Here is a 24,859-nt window from a genome sequence, read left to right as displayed (position 1 = left end):
CTATAAACTGCTTACCACCACAACGTATCATCATGTACATCAAATCTTAACATCAGGTGAAATCAGAACTCAACCCATTTTCTGCCACCACTTTCCTCCAGTGCAAACTATATTGTTAAATTCTGTGCGTTAAATTCCTGGACAAAGACTTACTTAATTCCATGTTTCATTAAATGCTGAAAGCTTGCTAAGAACTTTTGCTCCGATTACTCAGTTGGTTTAATAAAAGATAACCACATCTACTCAAAGAACCTTGCCTGTGTCTATCTATGTCCTTAAACCAACATGCCTACAACCAAAAACCCAACTAACCTTCAACATCTATTTTGTCCATTTCTATCACGACAACCTTCACCACCCCCTATAGACAGGATGTCTTCTCTAAATTGAAACGTAATACCTTCCTCAAACTCACTTTCTATGAAGACACCTTTAGAAAAGTTGCTGTCAGGGATTTTCCATTAGTTGTTTAGGCACTAAATACAAGGCAAAAAAAAAAAGAAAAGCTATCCAAATGTATTTAGATATGTAGTATATAAACGTGTTTCCCCCATTATTCTTTTTGCCTTATTCCTGCTCTTGATTTTACTTACTTGAACAAATTCCTATTTTAAAGTAGGACCAGAAATTGGAAGAAACAGACAGTCTCTACAGCTGCGTCCAGACATGCAGGCATGTGCAGTTTGTGGCACCATGAACTGCACAAGTGGAACATGACCCTGTCCCTGATAGCAAATTTACAGCACAGGGACAAAACTTGCTACTGGGATTTCTTGGTAGCAAAAAAACCCAGGAAAAATAAAGTGGCACAGAACACAGCAAAATAGCATGTATGGGAACAAACAGAAGCTTGGTTCTCCAGTGAGATGCTCTGGTTGCAAGTCACAGCATCTCTACTGCTCCATTTGTTCCCCTGCTGCTCTGCCTTACCAGGAGCCGGGAAGAGCTGGGCATGGGCAGTTTGCCCAAAGCAGGACAACAAAGCCTGTAACAAAGTCCACATGTAGTGGCATGCACTGAGGCACAAAACAGTGGCACAAATTTGTGCGTCTATTTGTGCTGCTGCAAAATGCATGCCCCCGCACATCTGGATGCATTCTATGCATCATGAGTGGTTGATTATTCAGACTGAAACCAGTATAAAAAACAGCAGATGAGATCCAAAGCAATACAGAACATGATTACAGTTGGACTTAATGGAAGAGAGATAGCTGCAAATGGTTTCACCAAGTTATCTGTTATCAAAAATTAGTCTGAGTATGAAAACTTGAGCTAGGAACAGACATTCACCATAAACCAGTTTAAGTGATCAGAAACTGGTTTAAAAGCTGTAACAACAGATGTTCAGTGCACGTAAACCAGTTTGAAAATGGCTGAAACTGGTTTAAGATAAAGCTGGTTGAATGTAGTATCAGACTTAAATGATTTGGGTCAAACCAGTTTATGCAATGTCTGTCCCAGCCCCCTTTCTGGTTTAAGATAAACAAGACCCTCCCAGCATCCTGGCATGCTCTCTGGGCTGGGCAAGGCTCTCTGCTCCACTGCAAGGCTGGCCCCTCACCTCTGCTCCCTGGCCATGGCTCCAGCACAGACTGTGGGCTGCTCTGCCCTCTCTCCCTCACCACTCCCTGCTAAGCAGGAATTACCCCCTCCCCTCTGCCCTGCTGAGGAGAAGTCTGTGCATTAGCTAGTAGACCACATGGTGGCTACAGTCCCTGCTGAATCAACAGGCAGAATCAACAGGCAACTGGTAATGTCCCGCTGTTATTTTCTTAATGGGGTGATAAACACTTATCAATTCCCTACTGGGCTAATCAGAGCATCCTGCAGGGGTCTGGCCATACCCCACTTCCCTGCCACAGCTCAGTGCTGTGGAAGGGATGGGAGGGCTCCTCTAGTACTCTTAGGCTTCTAGCCTCAGCTACTGTAGGCATATCTGTGCAGTTACAAACCAGTTCAGCCTAGGCAGGTTAGACTAACCCATGGGTGACTGGTGCCTCCCAAATCTGGGGGGGAGGGGGGGGGAAATGACACCCGCAGAAGCTGCAGGCAGTGGGGGCAGAGCTGGTGAACGCCTCCTGATGCCAGCAGTGGCCTTCTCGGGCGGAGCACGTCAAGCACCCACAGACACTGCTGGCAGGTGTCGACAGCAAGGATGGCCCTGTCGGGGGGGGAGGGGGCACATGCCCCCCCAATGTCTCCCCTATCAGTCACCTATGGACTAACCTGCAAAGATTGAATCAATTCAGTCTCAGCCTTTTTGAATGTTTGTCCCTAGCCCAAAAGATAAGTAGTTACACCAAAGATTATGTTCATTGCATGACCAAGAGATGTGTGCTTTTTTCAAAGCAACAACTCATCAAAAAGCTTCACCTCTGGAAAGCTAGAAAAAAAACCCAAAACTTTAGCACATGATATTCTGCCTTGGTATTCCCATCTTCAAAAGGAAACCACTTCTAGATTTTGGAATATCAAGTTACCCAAACTCTTTCAGTCTAATAAATCAGTACAAGAGCAGTAAGAAAGATGTTTATAAACTGAAATACTGACAATATTCTGTTGTACTGCAGTCAGTAACAGCATCCACACTTACACTGATTTGTAATACTATTCTCAAGAATGAGGGAAGGGGATCCTAGCAAGTGCACAGCTCCATTAAAACATATACCCACAAAGACGTAGACCAGTCACTGAGAAAATATCAGAGAAGAGAAAATATCAGAGAAGAAACAAGTTACTGAAACAGTGCTGTAACCAAAGCCCCGGAAGCACGTGAGAAGAGACATTCAACAGTCTTACAATAGTTTGTATTGCTCATGAACTGGACTTAAAAAAAAACAAAAAACAAACACCTACAATTGAGGTTCAGAAATAGGAATTTACTTGAAAAATAGGGGCCAACTGTGTTAGCTACCCAGGTTGAAGCACACGTACCCAAGCCCTTCTGTGAGTATGGCACAATGTAAAATACAAGCTACTGTTTCTAACCTCACCATGAGGCTCTAAGCTAGAATGCTTTATGTCATCCCAATGACTAATGAAACCTAGCAAAGCAGAAAGCTGGTTGAAGGAGCTGAAATAAGTATTATACACCCAAGAAGGAATAGATTTTTCTTTTAAATGAGGTTTAACATATGGCATCCTATCAACACCATTAAAATTGGCAAATAGAAAGACATTATTTTATTGGTGGCCTGAGAAAGCGTTTCCGAGCTGGATGGTGCTGGCATAAAATAGCGTAGTGGCCCATTCTAAATGACAGACCCTTGTTCTCTTTTGGCAAATTCTACAGTCTTCTTTATGCTCTACCAAAACAGTAGATAATTGGTATGAAATTCCAGCTATGGATAGATCACGATAAACCATTCATTTGTGACATGAAGTAAAGGAATTCCCACTGAGACTATTAGCAACTAAATAAGTTTGCAATGCTGCCTTCATTAGCATTTTATCCTTAGAGTGGTCAAGAGCTGCACGAATGTGTTCTCTGTACTTTTGCAATAACTTCAGTTAATCTTATGGCTTTCCTTTGATGTTACGATTTAGCCTGTAGGATACACAGCACCTTCCTAGAAACTGCAGGCTAAGAGAGCCATTGTCATCTCCTTTTCACTTTGAAGTCTGAGATTTTTTTTTTACTCAGTTCTTGGACAGCTCTTAATATTAACGCAATCCAAATCAAACCACACACATCCCTTTATCTCACTAATATCCTAATAGGCATTAAGTCAAAAAAGCTTCCACCTTGACAAAATATATAAAGTTAAAGCAAAAAAGCCTTCCCCCACCCATGCCTTGTCCTCTACAAGGATATCACAGAACGATTGCTAATCTCAGCATAATACAGAGTCCTCTTTTTGCAGTGAAGGCATATTCAGCGTCTTGACTAGAAGAAATTGTAGGAAGTTTATATTAAGCATAAATTAATCCAGTACTTGTGCTGTGGAGCTTATTTGAGCACAATGGATTGAATTAGATTGTGCGCAAAAGCAGTTAGTGCAGAATAAGAGCATTCACACAGGAAGCTAAATCCACTACAGTAATTCTGGGCTAATGTCTTCACATAGGCACTTTTCCTCCCCCCCGGGGCTAGTCTATGTTTACATGGAGGCAGTAAGGCTAATGTAAATATTCTTGATCTGTACACTCTGAACTCTTTACTAAAATGATACGATACAAGAAGATCTTAAGGCTAACTCTTTCCTGAAAGAGGGAAAGTTTCTTAAAGTTAAATTTCCTAAGGTTTGCATAAAAACATGGTTTGAGGATCTCTGATTCAAAGGAAAGGTATTTTTCAGTTCAGTGTTTGCATGTGAATTTAGCTATAACCAGTGTCCAAATTGAACCCATATCAGCATTTCTGACACTGCTGTACCATGCAAAAGCTTCCAAAGTAAAATTTGATTAAAGTTTTGAAGTGCAACTTTGAAAGTGTAAATATCCATGTTTATACAGCCCCTCAAATTTGATTTTGCCATGCAAGCAGTACTTTTGCACCCAACTTGGGGTGCTCATTCCTCAGGGTTCTCAAATTTTAGCCATGGGACTCTCCTTATTTAGAAAACGTTATTGGGGACTACCTCCTCTTCCACTGGCATTTACAACAATTGCTTAAATACTTATCTAATGTTTTACAAGCAATGTAACTGAAGGTCTCAGTGTACATTAGCATGCTGAAAAAAGGACAATTAGCTTTTTAACAAGTACTCCAAGTATTCGTTTACTTTAAGGCACAAGAGTGCCAGCAGCCCAGAGCTACATGTGCTCTCCAGCTGCCCTGGGGGCTTGAGGGCCCCAATCCTGTACACTATGGGAATTCCTATCTGGGATGAGTTCCCCAAAGCTGTTGGGAGTGCCACCCTGGCTTTCCCTGCTTACAGGGAAGCACCTTAGAGATCCCAGGGACACGTCTCAGTAAGCTGTGGAAAAGCTAAACAGACACTTCTAGGACTTGAGGGGCCCGATGTGGCCCAGGAATGTGCAGGACTGGGCTACTTAAGACCCAAGAGAATACATTGCCCATTTTCCTGCTAGTAATATACTGAGGACATGTTTCACCCAATGAAGCATGGATCAGTTGTACCAGGACACTAGAGCTATATGAAGCTTTGGGTGCCAATTTGATTCAGAGGAGATTCGGCCACCAAATCTCTGAATCCAAATTGAATTGGGAGACCAATTAAAAGATCTGAATCAATTCAAAGCCTCTGAATTGATTTGGAAAAGATTTGGAGATTCAGCATTTGGGTAGCCTCGCTTGCCACTGCAGGGAGCTGGACCCAGGCCCCATGCTGGTAAGTAGAGGGCAGGGGGAATGGAGGAATGAGGAAGGGACCATGGGGGACCACCACCATGCCCCAGCTTGTGCCTGCTCCCCCAGCCCCCTTGAGCACTCCCCGCCCTGCCCGCCTTCCCAGCCTGGCTCTAAAAAAAGGGAAGAGCCGGGATGCTGGGGCCAGGTAAGGGATAGGGCCTGTTTGATTTGGCTGAATTGGTGGTGGCTGAATCTCTGAATCAGATTCAGGACAGTGATTCGAATCACCTAATCAAATCCCCCGAATTGGCCAAATTTGAAGCGAATACTAGCCACTTCACACAGGCCTATAGGACACATCCCAGCACACCTGATCTGCTTCATTTGGCAACATTATTTTACACTTATAGAATACTAAGGAGTTGTCAGGATCAGCTACACATTTTCTAATTAATGAAACATCAAGAGGCTTCCCCTTTGCATGATTCTTAATATAGCTACTATCCTCTGTATAAGTTAACAAAGCAGCAAATCAACTGTTCCAGGAATGGAGCCATAAGCACTTCTGTATTATGGATTGTGGGAATGCTCCACTCTGAATTACTTCCAAAACTTTAACCAGCTCTTGGAGATATTTAAGAAAGTATAGATATGGCTGGGTGCTTTGCAAGAGGTCTAAATCTCATTGATTTGACAATAACTCCTCTTCTTTGTAGGTTAAAGTGTTACCTGTGCCTGGAGAGTTCCAGCTGGAATCCTAGACATATAGTTATAAGCAGGTTTTCCTAATGGTATCACAATGGGTTGGGTCGCACCCCTCCGAAACTAGGGGTGCAACCACTGCCTTTTGATTTGAATGATTATAAAGACAAACTTAGCTTCTTATTAAACCCAGACAGCTGAAACAATAGCTAACTCCACCCCAAACAAAAGCCAGCAAAACCTCTCCACCCAGGTCTCACTCTTTTTTTTTTCTTTTTTTTAAATAAAGGTTTGCATCTGTGAAAACACTAGGGAAGCTGAGGGAGAAGATAGCAAGGAAGTATATAATATAATCTGAACAAGTATTGAGATGCAATTATGAGAGAAAGGCTAGAGATTGGTAATTTATTTAGAATAGCAAGAAAAGAAAAAAGTCTATTGGAGGATTCCTGCTGTATTCAGAAAAACAAGACTCTCCGCAGGGAGAAGCAGCAGTGGTGGGCAATTATTTCGGGTGAAGGGCTGCTTACTAAGGTTTGGCAAGCCATTGGAGGGCTGCATGATAGGCAGCCAGGGGCAGATAAATATTAATTTTCTAAATTTTTTAGGGACTCTATGGGCTGGATAGGCTGCATTTTACTCACCCCTGTCCTAGCACAAGCCTGCCTCAGACCTGAGCTGGGTTATTCTGGTCTGCTGCTGAAACCAGTGCTACTCGCAGATCTAGCTATAGATACATTAAATAACAAACTCAGCATGCATTCAGGATTAAATAAATAATCCCTCTCCCCCCAGGACAAACCACCTTAATAAAAATCACTGTCTTCTCAAAAAACAGAACAAGTAACATTAGGGTCTGACTCCTTGTCCAACTGAGCCATCAGGTATATTAGATCTATCAAAATGCTGCATACAAATTTAGACTCCAAATGATTGAATTTCTCTCCATTTCTTGATTCAGTCACTTCAAAATATTTTAACAGTGTACAGTAATTCTGATACACCCTGATATTGATATGCTTATTATAGACACTATAGCAAAATTGTATTAAAAGAAAAATCAAGTGAACCATCATTTCACTAACCAAGGGACATCTAAACACTAGAAAAGGGCTTCCCGCTAAGGAACAGAACATTGCACAAAAAGATTAAAATCAGCCATAATAAAAACCTCAACCTTGTAAACACAAACCTTCTGATACCAGGTCAAAAGGGCTTTCCTTATTTTCATAGGTGCTATTTGTTAGACTTGTAACTCAACATTTGGTCATTAGCCACTGAATCCCTACTGCTTTTCTGTGTACATGCATTTAAAAGGTATAATTTAGCACAGAGGAGACCCCACGCTATCCCCTTGCCCTTGTTTTATATTTGTTTAATTTCAGAACCATCAAACTCATTTAAAAACAAAAAACAAACAAGCAAGCAGTTCACACTATTAAATGACAAGACAGCTTTACCTATCACATCCTTTACAAAAGTCCAGTTTTCACACTAAATAAAATATTATACTACTAAAACAAGAATTTCATGGATAAGCAGATACTGTATTTCATGGTGTATAAGTCAAGTTTCAAAGTCCAATTTTTAATTCTTAAAATTCAACCTCAACTTGCACATTGTATCAAAATCCCCTGTGAGCCTTGCTAGGCTTGGCACTTGGCTGATAGGGCCCCACCCCCTGTGAGCAGCACTGGTGCCCAGCCTTGACTTATACACCATGCCTATGAAAATCCTTACCTTTCAAATTGGAAAGTTGGGGGGAGTTCAAATTATACACTGCGTCAACACATACACCATGAAATACGGTACATATTTTTATCACAACCACCATAAACTAAGCCACAAAATAAAGCTTTTTCTTGGGAAGCTAGATATGAAAAGTTCCTTGGAAACAGTGAACAACTTTCTTGGCCGCAATTTTACCTTGCTTCTAAGTCTGATCAAGATGTATAATTTACAATGCACCAATAATCCTTGTTCTTGAGCAGCTTTCAATCAGCAATCTGCATCTACACCGGGATCATATCCACTACAATGTAGGGGTTCCACATGAAGCCTCACATCTGCATTGATTACTTTACAGAGTTATGGTCTTTTCCAGAAGGGCTGTCAGTAACATTTATAGTATGAAAGTACATTATATTATAAAGCACACAGTACTTAGCTGAAATCAGAACTAACATTTGTACACTGTGAGGACAAATAAAATTACTTGTTTTGTGTTTTTGAACTATTCATCTCCATGTCTTTACATTCAAGCAGCTGAGTTTTGTAAGTGACAGAGTAGACAAGTATACTGCTGTCACTTAATTTTAATTAGTCTAAAGAGCTTCTTTTTAGAATTCTTTCCCTTCCCTTGTATAGGGAAGTGAAAAACAGTTTGTGTGTATTTTAGTGTGGCAGTTAACTGAAGAAGTTTTTAGTTTGTGTGGAAGGGGTGAGCAGTCCTAGGCTATATCATGGCTCCTCCAAAGTTCAGCCTACACTTCCATTCCATGATGAGTATCCTAGAGTAAAGGACCACAGGTGCTTAGAGGACCCCCACCCTCCCTGCCCCATGATCTTCCAGGAAAGTCTGTTGCACCCTACCTCAAGAATCCTTAACCCAGAAACATAGTCCTGACTGTGTCGGAAGCCACACAAACATTTAGTATTAAACCAGAGCACCAGAACTAACAAGGTGTGGCAAATACACAAAAGAAAGTACTATGTGCATGGTATATGGGAAGTTTTCAACATAGTGGGTGGGACTAGCATATGGCCTTACATATGTACTTCATACAGTGTTATCTACGTAGAGACCTGCCCCCCACTACCCTCCCAACACTGATAACATTTTCTGCAAACAGCTACAAGCATTAAGCTGTGGCCACAAAATGTGGTCTGAGGACCACTGCATTAACCAGACACTAAAGCAGCAGGGAAGGTTGGTAGGGAGCATGGTTCCACATGGAACTCATGCAAAACAATTAAGTCAAGTGAGGGAAGTGGAAAGAGACATTGTTGCAGAAGGATTTCCCATGTGGAGTCACATGCTCGGGATAGTTCTGACCCTCCCTAATCATATCCTCTGCATCCAAAGCAAGGACAGGAAGCAAATAGCCCTAGGTACTGGTTTTTAAGTTTCAGAGAGAACAATAAGGGTGGTGAATAGGAATATGGTGAATGAAAACAAATTTAATTAGTGAAGAGAAAATTTCTGTATGTATTTGCAGAGATGGAAATATAGTAATGTTTAATTACAATGTTGATGTACACTCCAGGGTCCCAACAAAGAGTATCCATGGCATATCTTTGAAAGGGTAAATCAAGTTGCATGACAGACATGTAAATTCAAACTCATCACAGAAAGATTTGGATTAATCTTCCAATACTCTATTTACCACTATTGAGATTACACATCTGCTTTAACTGGGAGGGTTGCCTTGTGATGGAGAAATATCAAGTCAAATTAAAAAAAACCAAACAAACCTCACCCACAGAGGACTTGTCTAGGGAAAGCTAAAATCTCTCCCAAGGGAGAAAAAGAGGTGGAGTGGGGAGAGGGGAAATGAGTTCTTATATAGAAAGAACCTTTTATCATAAAAAAGAAAAAATATAATCCACAAATTCTTTAACTTTACAGAAGCAACTACCTCTGGAATACCAGAGCAGTAGCCAGAACTCAGCAAGCCAAGGTCAAAAGAAGGAAAAAGGTGGTAAGGTTGGCCAGAGATATTAAAGCAAGCACTTCTTTTATGGAAAAAGCTATCGATTTTTTAACATGCAAAAATATTTTTTTAAAGTATAATTTCCTTTTAAAACAATGGAATTTGTAGTCCTTGGGTACCTAGGCACTTTTGAAGAATCCTACCCTACCACAAAAACCATCTCCTTGACTTTAAATTAGTTTGCCACCTACAAACATTATAAAAGCGGGAAAAGCTTGTTAAATAACCAAAACAAAAAAAACAAACAAAAAATTGAACAGGCTGTTCTCCACAGCACAAGCCTCCAGCATGGCAGCCCAACAACATTCTTTTGTGAGCCTTGTGCATTTGCTGTAAAGAGTTCTTTGTTTCTGCCTCTTGTTTCCTCTTTTGCCCTACCTGGGATAATATGCTGTGTAGTTCATGAAGAGTTGAGTGCCAGCTGGATAGTATGCTGTTGAGGGCTGGAGTGTTCGTGGATTCAGAAGCACAGAAGGCTGATAAAGGGCAGCTTCTGTTGGAATAACTGCTGCAGGAGCTGGCAATGAGTAGGAAGGAGGAGAGAGGCCTAAAGAAATAGATGGAAAACAGAATACACTTCACATTCCACCATCTTTGCTAGTCAGATAGCCCTGAACAGCATCAAGCTGTGAACACAAGGTCTTTACACAGTTTAGGTGGCTTGTTCATATTGTCATTCACATAAAATGAACTTTTCTATATCTTCTAGGTTTTTCTATTGTACAAGGGAAAACAAAAAGCATGCAATAATAGTTAGAAGCACCCCTTCCACTCTCACTTATAAGCACTTTTTTTCGCATTTTTTCAGATCTAGGTTCACATTTAAGTCTTTTTCTTGAAAAGCCATAAGAAAGAAGAGGTTCAGTATCTGAATTCTGTGTCCACCAATTCCCATTCTATATAATATTCTTTTGCTTTAAGGGCCTCCAGCCCCAAAAGGTCTATTAGGGTATTGTTTGTTAGTTTGCAGAACAGAGGAAGAAGCAGGTCACAACCTCACATAACCAAGTAATACAAATTAACCAAACGAAGGGTATTTCAGCCAGCTGCATACACAAGGACTGGGACTGAGGCAGTTCCACAGAGCTCTTGAGAAGGGATCCTCCTTCATTTGTACCATCCCACTCCCTGAAAGCTGCATCCTAACACTACTTTTTCTAGACTGAATAAAAGAGTAACTATAGCTCCAAAAGGTAAAACTGGGTCCCTAGAATATAATTTTCCCCAAAAGCTATGCAGAGACCATTTAATGGCTCAGCTACTACCATCCCTCATGAAAGGAAGCCAAAGTGAAACTGCATGCCTGAAGTTTAAAATCAGCCGTTCTCTATTACCTATAACATCTAGATAAAAGTTTTCTCCCCCCACCCACCCATGATTTGCAGCCTAGCATTAGCCCATTTAAAATATTTTTCTCTCCAAGAACAAGAATTGGCATGTATTGTTTTCCATTTGTAGAGATACGGACTGCTCAGTCACATTCAGATGTTTGCTGTTTTCCTGACTAAGAACACCAATCAGAGGTTTTTGCCATGCAAGTATTCATCCACTAGGAACCAGACTGAATAACTCCTTATGCCTTCAAAAAGCTATCAGGCAACAAAACAATTTTAATTATAACCAAACTGGCTGGAATTAGAAAAATACATTTCCTTTACATGAAAAAGAGGGTCATACTTTGATTACTGCATTTCAGAGGTCAAATAGTAGCGTATTATTTTCTCTTTGATTCAACAGTAAATTTGCATGCACAATAACTCTAAAGCTGTATACAGATGTTCATTTCTACCAGAAGAAATTCCTTCTACTACAAAACTAGCCTGAGAGCTGACCTGTACAGATGCCCCTCCAAGCCCCATGGCTGGAAAGCTTCACTGGCTAGTTCTCCAACCAGAGAGCACCACAGGGCTGCTCCCTGGGCCACCCCTCCCCTTAGCCCATTAATAGACAGTCTGCCCCCTCCCTTGCTTGGGAAGGGGGCAGGGCTGTCAAACAGCAGCTACCAGAAAGCAGCAGCAGTCACAGGACAGCTGAGGAGGGTTCCTGCTCCAGAAGAATGGCCCCTCTCCAATCAGCTGATTGGCAGGAGTGGGGTATTCTCCCATGGTGGGAACCCTCCCAGTTCTTCCCCTGAAGGAGAACAGACCTTAGCCCTTCATTGGGTTAACCCAGGAGTTTGGGAGGGGGGAGGTGTGTGTGTGTGTGTAAGGTGGAAGGGCACAAACCAACCAAACAACCTCCCCTCTCCCTCCCCTGAAAAAAACAAACCAAACCAAAACTTCACCCCTGCTGCCAGGCTCCTGGGCTGTTGCTACAGTGGCAATGGCAGCATACCTTGCCCTGCACTGCTCTGAGTCAGAAGTTGGGCTAGGGAAAGCCTCCTTACACCAGGCTCCCAGCCCCTGCAGCCTTCCCTTGCCCCATGCCACTCAGCTGAGCTGCAGGGGAACGATTTAAAAAGCTGGAGGAGGCAGGAGGCCTCAGACACCACAATGAAGTGTTTTAGTTCAGAAGCGCACCGCCACCATTTTCTGTGCGCTGATGCGCATTTCACCACTTATGCAACTGCAAGTGATGCAGCACAATATGCATCAGCTCATGGTTGGAGCAAACTTGATTAATTGAGTCTTTGCCAATGTGCTGGATCTCCAGCATGTTGCAGTGCAAAAAGGTATGTGTATAAAATGCCCCAATAGACTTAACTCCGTAATATTTAGATTGTTCATGGAGGACATCATGGATTAGTAAGTGTTAATAACAGGCAGAATATTTGTGCTTAGGTCCTGAAAAAGGCATAATGGTTGGATCTGAACTTTATTTAAAAGTGAGAAAGACTTATTTTTAAAAATTGAGAAGTGCTATATAGATGTGACCCAAATTATTATATATTTTTTTTAAATGCAATGTTCCTTATCAAGACCTTGGTAGTCAAATTGACTTTTAAGAGTCATTGCTTGTCCTGGGCAAGTTAAACTTCAGAAAGATAAGTTTGCAAGTGGGGAGGGGGAAGAAAGAAGTCACGCACATAATCTGAATATAGTTTTTCTCCCATGTCATAGCAATCCACAACCAAAAGGAAAAAATAAGTGATCATAGGCTACCACTGATTATAGATGGAAAAGCTTTGCATTAACCGTCCCCATTAAATATACCTTTCAAAGAACCAGAAAGACAGTCAAGAAAGAAGCTCCAACACCTACCAGCACACAGCATAGAGTAGTGCCAAGACCCAGGCAAAACTTACATGGTAACTTACATGGTGGTGGGGACAAGCCATTTCGATTTAAAGTGCCCCCCATTAATACAAAGTTCATTTCCTCAGCAGAACACTGAAAGACTTCAACATATCTATCCTTCATTGTCTTCTTATGACATTTCTGTGCAGCCAGAAAAGCTCGGTCTGCAGATTTCATCTGGATAAAAGCATCCCCTGATGGACGTCCCTGAAGGCAAAATAAAGGAACAAGTGCATCTATAACTCTCATACCAAAATTCATGTAATGAAATCCTGTTCTGATATCATAATGTGAAACAGTACTACCTGCAGAGCTAGGGAGAATACACTGTTAAGATCAAGACTATTTAAGCAATCACCACCCAATCTCTTGTGCCTATTAAGAGTTCCAGTGCATATTACTCCAAATCTCTCACTACTTCTAGGGAGCCACGGTCTACTTGCTGCATAGTACATTTGACTTGCATCCAAACAGGCCCTGGACAGTCATTTTAATATAATAAAGGGCTTAGTTTGTCTGTGCATAATGCTCCCAAACAACTAGACATGCACCACCAAGAGGGTGGGCAGTGACTGGCTGGGCGGCTCGGACCCAAGTTTGCACCACTGCCTGGGAAATTTGGCTGCGAGGAACATGCCCAGCCATCCGAGCAGAGAATGGGGCTTCCCCCTCCCTCCTTGCCTGAGGGCCACCCAGCCTGGACACCCCACAGAACAGCTGGTAAGGGGGGGGAGGCAGCAGCAGACAGGGACAAAGGGAGGGGAACAAGGAGGCAGGCAAATATGGGCCAGGCAGACCCAGAACAGCAGGAGGGGGTGGTGGGAAGGACAGGGGCGGAGACAAAGTGCTGGGAGTGGGGTGGGGGTAGAACAGGGCCAGATACGGTGCTCCCTCACTGCTGCCCCTGCCCTGCCCCCTGTCATTCTTGACAGGCAGTTTGCTAGTTTACACATGTAGCTTGAATGGCAATTAACTCAATTTAGCCCCAGTTGCACTGGGGGGCGGGGGGTGTGGGGATGAGGAGGAAAGAAGTGTTATCTCCACACATCCCAGGTACTTAGGGTGGGACAATGGGCTTGTTATTTATATGATCCCAGAATAAGAGGCTTTGTCCTGTCATTAGCCTTAGATAGGTGCAGACCTAATAAAAAGTACAAAATCAAGAAGCTTTCCTTAAGGTGTTATTTGAGATTGATAGATTTATACCAGAATAATTCTCCACAATGGGGCACCTTCACTCCAGCATGAGGAAAGCCTTTACCAGTTTAAGCCTGTTTTGCTTGGGAAGGGATTTCAATTTACCAGAGCTGCCTCCCCAAATGACATTGTGATCAAAGTACCCTTGCAAGCTATTGCTATATAGGTACAACTATATCCATTTAAAATTTACATCTGACGTTATATATACTGAGGGGAAAAAAATATCCGAGTAGATGATGACCAAGAAAGTTTTAGTCCTCTGTACTGAGAGCTGATTTCTTTACTGAAAAAGGAACAAGTTGCTGCCTTCCTTTATGAGCTCTGTAAAAACCGATCTCCAGAAAACAATAGTAGAGATACCATTGTCTATTCAGGTCAATGAGGTATTAAATTTCAGTTCTTGGATGCGAACATTTAAATGCTAAAATTTCCACAAGGTACCTACATAATTCAAGAGAATGTTTCCACTTTTCATGTGCGCTGTGGCAGCAGTTTAATAAGGTACTTTTAATTTAGAAGATTAATATAAATATGCTCCATTAATATAAAGATCAACTGAGGCAAACGCACAGGCTTCCACGGCAAGCAGCCATTGTTATCAAACTACCCATGGATAAATTTACAGGACATGGAGGCCATGTAACGTTCACCAGTTTGTACATCATCGAATCTAAGGACCCTCAGCTTAACTAGACTTTTGTAGGCCAAGGAGTGAATGGCAGGTAGACAGGACAAGCAAGGCAAAGTACCAATGCGAGTAAATTTGATAGTGTATTTGGTGCCCAAGCAAAAAAATATGGTTCCTGTCCAGAACAGTTTAAAACCTAAGCCCAATACCATTCAAATAAAAGGACTGGTCAAAGGAGACAGCTTCAGATAGATAGTGGCACAAATTCTAATAGATACCATCTTCTTTGTAGATTAAGTTAGACAAACAAGTGATTAATCCTGCTTCAAGCCATGGAATACTGGAAGCAAACCTATGCAGAAAAAATGGCCAATATAGAGAGACTGTCAGCTCAAGAGTTCTCCGTTCTTAGGTTTCCATTGCTTTTGATACAATTTTAAAAGATCTATGAAGTATGCAATTCTGGTAAAGTAGATGAAGCAATGTAATTTAGCGGTTCCCAAACTCTGATAGATTGTGCACCAGCAATTTAAAATGATACAACCTTAAGTACCACCAGCAAATTTTTGTCATATAAAGTAACTATAATAAATCTGTTAACACATACTACTGACAGGCTGTCTGTATACCACTGGTGCTATCCGTACCACAGATTGGGAATGGCTGTGACTAATTTATAAGCCCTCAGAAAAATAAAAGCTGGTAAAAATGACCAATTATATAGGGCACAAATGAGATCAAGTCTCCCAGAGGAGCACAGGATATCCAACGCCTATGAGCATGTGTCCACTTTTCCACTCCTGCCCATATAAATTATAAACATTCTGAAATTGTTTTCCTATATATTATACATAAAATCTGGCTGGTTGGCATGGGACTGAGACACTGAACATAGTTTAATATAAATTTACATACAAAAATATTTTATAATACCACTTCAAAATTTTCTGCACCACATTCATTATTTTTTCAGCTAAACGTGGAATTAGAGCACTAGACTATGTTAAAAGTAGCAGTAAGACCCATGGGTCAAAATGTTTTTATTAGATATTTTGAATGCCCAACTTGAAAAGCCCTAGTTTTTCAGAATGTTCAGAACACTTCCTACCATCAGAAATACTAAAATTGTTTCTATTAAATCTTTTTAGGTTCAGAATATACATTTTTGCATTCTGTTTTTGAAACTCATTGTGCAACTGAATTATTCAGTCTTTCAGGGACAAACAGAAAAGAAAGTCAGTTAATACCTAGCTTTTGTCTGATTATGTTAGTTTGTACACTATATTGGATCCACTATTAAAACAGGCAAGCCTTTAACTATCTGGCTTCTTCAGAAAGATTTTAATTACCACTATTATGCTTTTAGAGGGCAGAAATAGTGACTGACCCTAGTGCATTTAGGCAGAATACCAAAGCTTCTTTCTTGGTTTCCTACTGGTGATCAAGTCTTTGGGATCATAGATTAATACTGGCACAATGACAAGCAGGGCGTGAATTTTTTTTTAAGTCTCACTACCTGGTGATTTAAGACCATGTGAACTCCATGAGTTCGGATATCCGTAGAGAATTCTCCCAGGAATTCCAAGATGTCCTCTATAGTGGCAGTATAGGGTAGACCACGCAAACGTATGCAGTCTCTGACATTGGTAGGAGGCACAAACTGCTGAGGTAATACAGGAAGGATTGATGGTGAGGGGAGGGGGACAAGAGGCGTAGAAGAGTACCTGTTCAGCACCTGCACAAAAATAGAAACAAGGAAAGGTGTGAAAGAAATCCTGTATCCCTCTAAACAGAATACAGCTTACAAAAACATTCTATGAATTTGTACCAAAAAAGCCCCCAACTAGCCAATTCTGGAATACATGTAGGAGCTAATGACTTAAAAAAAAAAAAAAAAAAAAAAAAAAAAAAATCACCCAACGAGTTTAGGCTTGCTTTATTTGAAAGAATCACCTTGGTTTGGTTTAGCATATAAACCACAAATCAACATTCCAATGGAAAGTAGTAGAGCAGCAACTCACTGAATATGCATCTTATATTTATTTATATAGTGCTTTTCATCCAGAAACCTTGTAGAACACTTGGGAATTATGTAGTCATGGAAGAATTGCTTCTATCCAGTAAAATATTGCCAGTTTGGTGGATAAAAACTGCAGCTCTTAACCAGCATGCAGCACAACTACACTGTAGATTAGGAGAAAGAAAAGTAATCTGGATATTGGTTTTATTTTATAGTACAGTATATGCTACTTTTTAATAGCGACTGTTCAGAAGCACAGTTCATCAGGTCACGCTTAGATTGGCCCAAAAATCATGTCACATTTTGGTATTTACTGTCAAAAACTTAAATGAGAAGAACCCAGCACAGAATTACTTAAATATTAATTCCTTTCCCAGAATAGCACACATTTCCTCTGTTCAAGACTTGAAATTTCTTTATATCCACACAGACAGAAGTATTAAATTGGGTTTTCACCAGTAAACAGTTACAAGAACTGTCCAAAGTGCAAAGTCTAAGAAAAACCAGGAGCTCGCCTGGGAACTGACTGAGGCCGCTTGCTCCAGGACCTTGGTTGTCATGGGTGACTTCAATTACCCGGACATCTCGTGGGAAGATCACTCAGCAAAATCCGAGCGGTCACAAAGCTTTCTCTCGTGCGTGGATGACCTCTACCTGACTCAAGAAGTCTATGGGCCAACGAGAGGCAAAAGTGCTGCTCGACCTGGTACTGGCTACAGGGGATGACCTAATCGGCGACCTAGTGATCGATGGGAAGCTGGGTGACAGCGACCACGAGCTGATCGCCTTCACCATCCGCTGTAAAGCTGGTAAGTCAGTCAGCAACACAGAAGTCCTTCACTTCAGAAAAGCCGACTCTGACAAGCTCAAGAGGCTTGTCGGTCAGGCCCTTAGGGACCATGACCCCAGGGAGATGGGAGTTCAAGAAGAGTGGTTGCTTCTCAAGGAAGCGATCCTCAATGCACAAGCTAAATCTATTCCAACATGGAGGAAAGGCAGCAAGAAGGCACAGCAGCCTTCCTGGCTCTCTAGGGACCGAGCGGACCTCCTGCGGCTAAAAAGGAAAGCCTACAAAGGATGGAGGATGGGATTCACCTCCAAGGAGGATTATTCTGCACTGGTCTGGTCCTGCAGGGAGCAAACCAGGAAAGCCAAGGCTGCAACTGAACTCCAACTAGCTCCAAGCATCAAGGACAACAAAAAGTCCTTTTTCAGATCTGTGGGGAGCCGGAGGAAAAGCAAGGGCAATGTTGGACCCCTGCTAAACCAGATGGGGCAACTGACAACTGACGCCCAGGAAAAAGCCAACCTATTAAATAGGTACTTTGCGTCAGTCTTTCATCAGTCCCATGGGATGCCCATGCCTGCTATGGGACAGGGAGATCCGGGTGATGGAGATCCCCTACCCTCCATAAATGCTGACCTCGTGAAGGAACACCTTGAGAAGCTGGATACCTTCAAGTCAGCCGGCCCTGACAATCTGCACCCCAGGGTACTTAAGGAGCTGGCAAGCGTCATAGCCCAGCCCCTGGCACAGATCTTTGAAAACTCCTGGCGCTCTGGTGTAGGGCCCGAAGACTGGAAGAAGGCCAATGTGGTGCCGATCTTCAAGAAAGGGAGGAGAGTGGATCCGGCTAACTATAGGCCCATTAGCCTGACTTCTATCCTGGGGAAGATCTTAGAAAAGTTTATTAAGGAGGCCATCCTAAGGGATAGCCAGCATGGGTTTGTTGCGGGTAGGTCTTGTTTGACCAAACTCATTTCCTTCTACGACCAGGTGACCTATCACCTGGACGAGGGAGAAGAGATTGATGTCATATATCTTGACTTCAGAAAAGCTTTTGATCTGGTATCCCATGATCACCTCTTGGCCAAACTGGCCACTTGTGGCCTTGGCTCCACCACGATCCGCTGGCTGGGAAATCGGCTTTGTGGTCGGACCCAGAGGGTTGTGATTGATGGCAGTCACTCATCGTGGTGCCCTGTGACCAGTGGGGTCCCTCAAGGCTCTGTCCTGGGACCCATACTGTTCAACATCTTCATTAATGATGTGGACATTGGAGTCAGGAGTGGACTGGCCAAGTTCGCCGATGACACCAAACTTTGGGGCAAAGCATCCACGCCAGAAGATAGGTGGGTGATCCAGGCTAACCTGGACAAGCTCAGCAAATGGGCAGACGAGAACCTCATGGTGTTTAACACCGAAAAATGCAAGGTTCTCCACCTTGGGAGGAAAAACCTGCAGCATCCTTATAGGCTCGGCAGTGCTACGTTGGATAGTACTACAGAAGAAAGAGACTTAGGGGTCATCATTGAGCACAAGATGAACATGAGCCTCCAATGCGATGCTGCGGCTAATAAAGCGACCAAAACGCTGGCTTGCATCCATAGATGCTTCTCGAGCAAATACCGGGATGTCATTCTCCCCTTGTACTTGGCCTTGGTGAGGCCGCAGCTGGAGTACTGTGTCCAGTTTTGGGCTCCACAATTCAAAAAGGATGTGGAGAAGCTTGAGAGAGTCCAGAGGAGAGCCACACGCATGATCAGAGGTCAGGAAAACAGATCTTACGATGATAGGCTGAGAGCCATGGGACTCTTTAGCCTGGAAAAGCATAGGCTCAGGGGTGATCTGATGGCCACCTATAAGTTTATCAGGGGTGACCACCAGGATCTGGGGGAACGTCTGTTCACCAGAGCGCCCCAAGGGATGACGAGGTCGAACGGTCACAAACTCCTGCAAGACCGTTTCAGGCTGGACATAAGGAAGAATTTCTTTACTGTCCGAGCCCCCAAGGTCTGGAACAGTCTGCCATTGGAGGTGGTTCAAGCACCTACATTGAACACCTTCAAGAGTAAATTGGATGCTTATCTTGCTGAGATCCTATGACCCCAGCTGACTTCCTGCCCTTTGGGCAGGGGGCTGGACTCGATCTCCAGAGGTCCCTTCCAGCCCTGATGTCTATGAAATCTATGAAAAGTCTAGGTTCTCTCATAGCTGGCCTAGATGACCAGATGGTGTACGTGACAACAGGTAGGATATACATCCATCCATCTCCACAGTTAATACCACCAGTTATGCTGAATGGCTCCTGTACTGTAGAGCGGTCAGACATTTCTATGAATCTCGAGGGTGGACAAGACTACAGAAACCTACTCTAGCATGCAGTTGGTTGCTAACAGCCAGTTCAGCACGACTTGCTGAGTGGACAGGACTCCTTAAAAATATTTCTGTGATGGGCTCAGCTGATCTAATTTTCCTCAGGCTCCTTATGTGATAAGAAATTCTAGTATGCATTGCCCTTTCCACTCTTGCGACTACAGAAGACTGAAACAGGAAGGGGGAGCTCACACAGTATAAGATAAAGAGGAGAATAACTGAGGGGAAGGGGAAGGGGAAGAACTGCCCTTGCATAACTAGGGAGGAGACAGGAAAAGCTGTGCATTCTGGTTTGTGGCAGAGGGAGGAAAGCTGTGGTCTCCCTTGGGCTAGGAATCGCTCTATGGAGACCTATCCACATTTTTCTAGAACATACCAATACAAAATCTGGTTAAGCAGCATAGTAGGTGCTGACAAACATGGGAATAGCAGCAGGAATGCTGAATGGACAAGATGTACACTCCCGGGGAATTATGCAATCATGTGCCCGTGCAATTTTGCACGTAAAATGTATGACTACATATAAATTATGCACATTTAACCAGGCAGGCTCTGCACCTCCACCGGGCTCCTGGCACTGTAGCTGGGAGACTCATGTGGAAGCACTGAGCACAGTGGCATGCTAATGGCGAGCTGGTGAGTGGGGAGGGGAGCTCTTGCCTGCAGTTGGGGGGCATGTGGGGGTGTGCACGCATGGTGGGAGACCCCATCACATGCTCTCTCACCACTCCCCCCCTCCCATGATGCATAGCCCCTGCCACCAGCGGTGGTGGCAGCAGCAGGCCCTTGGGGTACTCATGGCCATAGCAAACAGAGCCCCCAGTGGTGCACAGCTCCAGCTGAGTCCTGGGAGCTCCACATAACGGTGCAGAGCCAACCCAGCTGACCCACTGATGTGCACCTTCGAACCAGACCAGGGTGGTTCCATGCCAGCACATGGGGCTCACAGCACTGCAGGTGGGAGATTGGTACAGAAGAGGGATGTAGCCAATTAACTTAAGCTGTGCCCTCAGAAGGATGCCCACAGCATATGCAGAGTACCAGTACTAGCCAGATTGCTCTCCTCCTTCAGCTTTAAAACACAAACTAAAAAATTCCACTTAAGTCATATTTTATATTAAGCTTAACAATGAAGTACAGATAATACATACATGACTAAACAGTACAGATAAGGCATATCAAGCTAATATTTAAAATAATAAAATGCTCATTAACCTAAAGAAATAGTAGAATCATTAATATCTGGAAAAGACTGAATCTTAAAATGTTCTAAGGCCTAAAATTTTAAAAGGCTGCAACAGGTGGCCAGACTTATGGAAAAGAACTTCTCATCTAGATTTCAAAGACAAGGGATTCCCCACATATCACCTTTTCTTTTCTTTTTCTCCCCCCCACTTTTTCTCCTTTTTAAGGTTAAGATTTTGGGCTGTTATAATTTAGCATCTAGCATTTCATTTAAGGCAGTTTCAATAGCTACCATCATGTTTTACGTTCACACAGTATTCCTCCATTTCTGCTTGTTACAATGCAATATATTGTCAAGTACAAACACATTTTTCACCCCCTCCTTTATAAAGTAGCCAAAAAATGAATGGCAACAGGTTCCTGATGTTTTGGGATGAAAAATATCCTTTTGACTTTAAAAACGAAGATGCATGTTGATGCTATCCTATCACTGGAGAGTAGAGAATTTTAGTCTTCTGATGGCACTTCATAATTTGGTTAGAGATGTAGTGGTGCATGAGACTATCTTTAAATGCAAATGTATTCTAGAGACTGAATGGGATTGAAAAGCTGCTTTTGTGTCCTAACTATTCTAGGTCAAGTAGACCATTTTCAAGATCTGACTATAGCTGACAGCAGCTTAAGAGATCTACTCCTGCGTTATTTCTAGCAATGACTCTGAAAACCAGACTAGGCCTTCCTCTGTGTCTGCAAAGGGCTTCCAGTTCGAAATGTAATGAATAGTCCTGTTGATGATTCTCTTAAGTATGCTGCCTGTGGTACTAAAAGGAATAAAAACGTAAGCACAGTCACTAGATCCAATAAGCTTGCTCTACAAACAGAGGGAATCAAAAAAAAACTTGATTATGAAAGAATCTATGTAGTACATTTTCTGACCATAATTTGAACAAAAGGTCACACAACCTTCCCTCCCCTCTCTACCCCTCCATCCCCACTCCCACACAAGCCACAAAGCAATTGCTCAAGCACCCTCAAACAGTATCATACATAGCTAATTTTTTGGCCTTAACAGTGCAAGGCATGTGTACATTTTTAACCTACCTGCTGAACTTCTGCTGCTGTGCTTCTGAAGAGTTCAATGTATCTTTTCCCCAGCAAGTCCTTATGCTTTTTTAGTGCATTTTGTGCATATTCCTCACAAGCAAACAACACAAAGGCATCACCTGTTGGCCTGTTGTCAGGGTATGTGACAAAAAGGATTCCTTCCTTTCCCCCCGTTACAGGGCAGTGCTGGCCAAAAAAAGTTAGCACTTCTTCTGTTGTTGCATTGAAAGGAAGACCTCGCATCCGGACAATCACTTGGTTTTCTTTGGATAGAAACTGAGCTACTTCATTGGAAGTGCCTTTAATAACGACAGAAAAAAAAATCAAAGCTGAGACCTCCATATGAGAAAGAAAGTGCAAGATAGAAATCCTTGTGCAGATAGTTCATAACCAAGATCAAGAATTGGAACTCTGATTACTTCAGCCACTCAAAATCCACTTAGCAAGTGAGAGATATAGTAATATAAAACACTCGTTGAAGTCTAGGAATGCTGCTCCTTTAGTTGTTTGAATTAGAGAGTTTCACCATCACTGAAAGGGAAAAGTAAGTTGTATTTGCAGCATTAGCTGTCAATATTCAACTAGAGAACACCAGGCTAGGCCCAGACTGAAGGGGACCTCAAGAGGCGATATGGTCAAACCTCTGCTCAAACCAAGATCATGCCATCTAAACTACTGTAACCAAGTGTTTGTCAAATCTGCTTGTAAAACATCCAGTGATGGAGATTTCACATTTCTCTGTGGAATGTTTCAGTGACTTGCATAGAACTTGCCAGTTTTGCCTTCAATATCTAATGAGTCTCTCATTATTTAACTAATTTTACCATAATATAAGTATCCCAGACATCATGTTCAAAGCTAGTTGACCAGGTAAGGCATGCATTTGGATACTTATGCCTAAATATAGTCCTCTCCTCCAAAGATGGCTAAACTAGGAAAAAAAGTAGTAGGTCTTGTAATTGTTCACAGTATAAAAATTAGACATGTCCCTCTAGATTAACAACACAGTATCACACAGTAACCAATCCCATTAATAAACCTGGCCTGCTTTTCAGGAGCCTTTAAAAAGTCTTATTGTAGAAGTATTTGCTGCTCCTAAGTACTGAGTCACTGTGGCATCTTGCACCTTGAGTGCAGCAGGCAATTCCTATTCAAGTGGTAATTGGATAGTGAAAGGGGAGAATCAGGCTTCCCAATTGTCCCATCCAAGAAGATCCAATACAAAACACCCTGACAAGTTACAGCCACTACTATAATACTATAGATGTGGATAGCAACTCTTTGCGCCCTAATCTAAAAGCATTCTCTTACTCACTACTGTAACAGAACTGTTCTGAAAAAGGAGACCGTGGGACGATTTACAAAAAAAGTTCTGTATCCTTGTAATGTTTGTGAAAGGCTCTTCCTTAAAAGTCACTTTCGCCCATCCCTTCTTATTTGCAACACATTTGGTCTCTCAGAGACTTGTCTGTAGCATCTAAGAACAGGTGAAACTGAGACACTGCTATTCTGAAAAAGGATTCAAGTTCAGTTCAAGTGATTGATTATATAGAAGCCCTGGCAAATCAAGTTCAGGAACAGGTTAGTATGAATGGTAAAAATCCCTGAGAGAATGACTGTTTGAACAAAGAACATTAGAAAAATATTTATATGATAGCAGGGATGAGAGCACCATTATGTCAAACATCACATCCACAGGCTGGAGAGTCCCTCCTCTAGAGCAGTAGTTTCCACCTTTTTTGTACCAGGACCCATTTGTAAACATTGATGGCCAGTCCTGACCCAGTGTCTCTCACTCCTGACCTGCTGCCTCTTTCCCCCAGGTCCCAGCCCCCCACTAAGTGGGGCAGAGGGTGGCCATGAGCTCCCCGCCCCCACAAGCAGACTCTTGCAAACTGGAACTCTGACAGCCTGCAAGGGAAAAGCCCTGGTTTCCCACATTTTTCTCCTTTAAAGGTGAATCCATTTTAAAGTTTGTTGATTCATTTTTAAAGTTTATTTGCAACCCCTTTCATATGTTCTTGCGACCCACTTTTGAGTCGTGACCCATGAGTTGAGAAACACCACTTGAGAGAGGAAGTCACAGATTCTATGCATGTGGATGAGTCACAGCAAAAAGGTAGAGATGAGGGTGTAGAAAAGGGAGGATAAACCATAAGACAAATCAAAGCCAGTAGAATATCAGTCTCCGGGCAACAACTGCCTAGTCATTTGATGAGCCAGTCAGACCTCACATACCAGAAATGTTTAACTCACAACTATAAACTAACAGGCACTTATTGGAATGGAATCCCAACTCCACCAACCAAAAGAGCCAGATTACCTCCTGCAATTTTAAGGAAGTCTTCACCTGTTGCTTTGTATACCTATGGAAAGAGAGGAAATCTGGTTATGCTTGGCATGTTGCTAGCTGCCCAATCAAAGAGCTTTGAAGATCAATGCTACATACCTCTATGTACCTATTCCCCATATGGTGCTTGTGTCTTTGTAGTGCTAGATCTCTGTGTTCTTCACTCACAAACCTGACAAGTGCTTCCCCATTCCTCCTACCTTGGGCATTGAGGCAGAGGGCAGCACCTCCCCTTTAAGAGTGAAGTAATAAGAAATGGGATGAGAATCTGACTGAAGCAGAGAAGTTACCATTTCTTTTTATAAAGCTG

At 42.5% G+C, this 24,859-nt stretch overlaps 1 protein-coding gene across 3 annotated transcripts in view; it reads right to left on the bottom strand.

Moving 5' to 3' along the window:
* Nucleotides 1-24,859, bottom strand: part of ESRP1 (epithelial splicing regulatory protein 1) — a 44,420-nt gene that overhangs the window by 4,178 nt on the left and 15,383 nt on the right. For 2 of the 3 annotated variants that reach the window (XM_090040357.1, XM_090040355.1), the window contains 6 exons: nt 24,649-24,781; nt 24,523-24,565; nt 22,197-22,498; nt 16,250-16,468; nt 12,914-13,112; nt 10,048-10,216 (listed from right to left, as the gene is read on the bottom strand). In XM_090040357.1, the coding sequence (XP_089896483.1) occupies nt 10,048-10,216; nt 12,914-13,112; nt 16,250-16,468; nt 22,197-22,498; nt 24,523-24,565; nt 24,649-24,781 (1,065 nt within the window). The remainder of the gene's footprint in view (nt 1-10,047; nt 10,217-12,913; nt 13,113-16,249; nt 16,469-22,196; nt 22,499-24,522; nt 24,566-24,648; nt 24,782-24,859) is intronic. The other variant, XM_090040356.1, reaches the window with a different exon arrangement.

This window comes from Crocodylus siamensis, chromosome 3 (genome assembly GCF_052110815.1).
Source record: "Crocodylus siamensis isolate JL-2025a chromosome 3, ASM5211081v1, whole genome shotgun sequence".
NCBI lineage: Eukaryota > Metazoa > Chordata > Crocodylia > Crocodylidae > Crocodylus > Crocodylus siamensis.
Note: the sequence above shows the minus strand (reverse complement) of the source record. Positions and strands in the feature narration are given on the sequence as shown.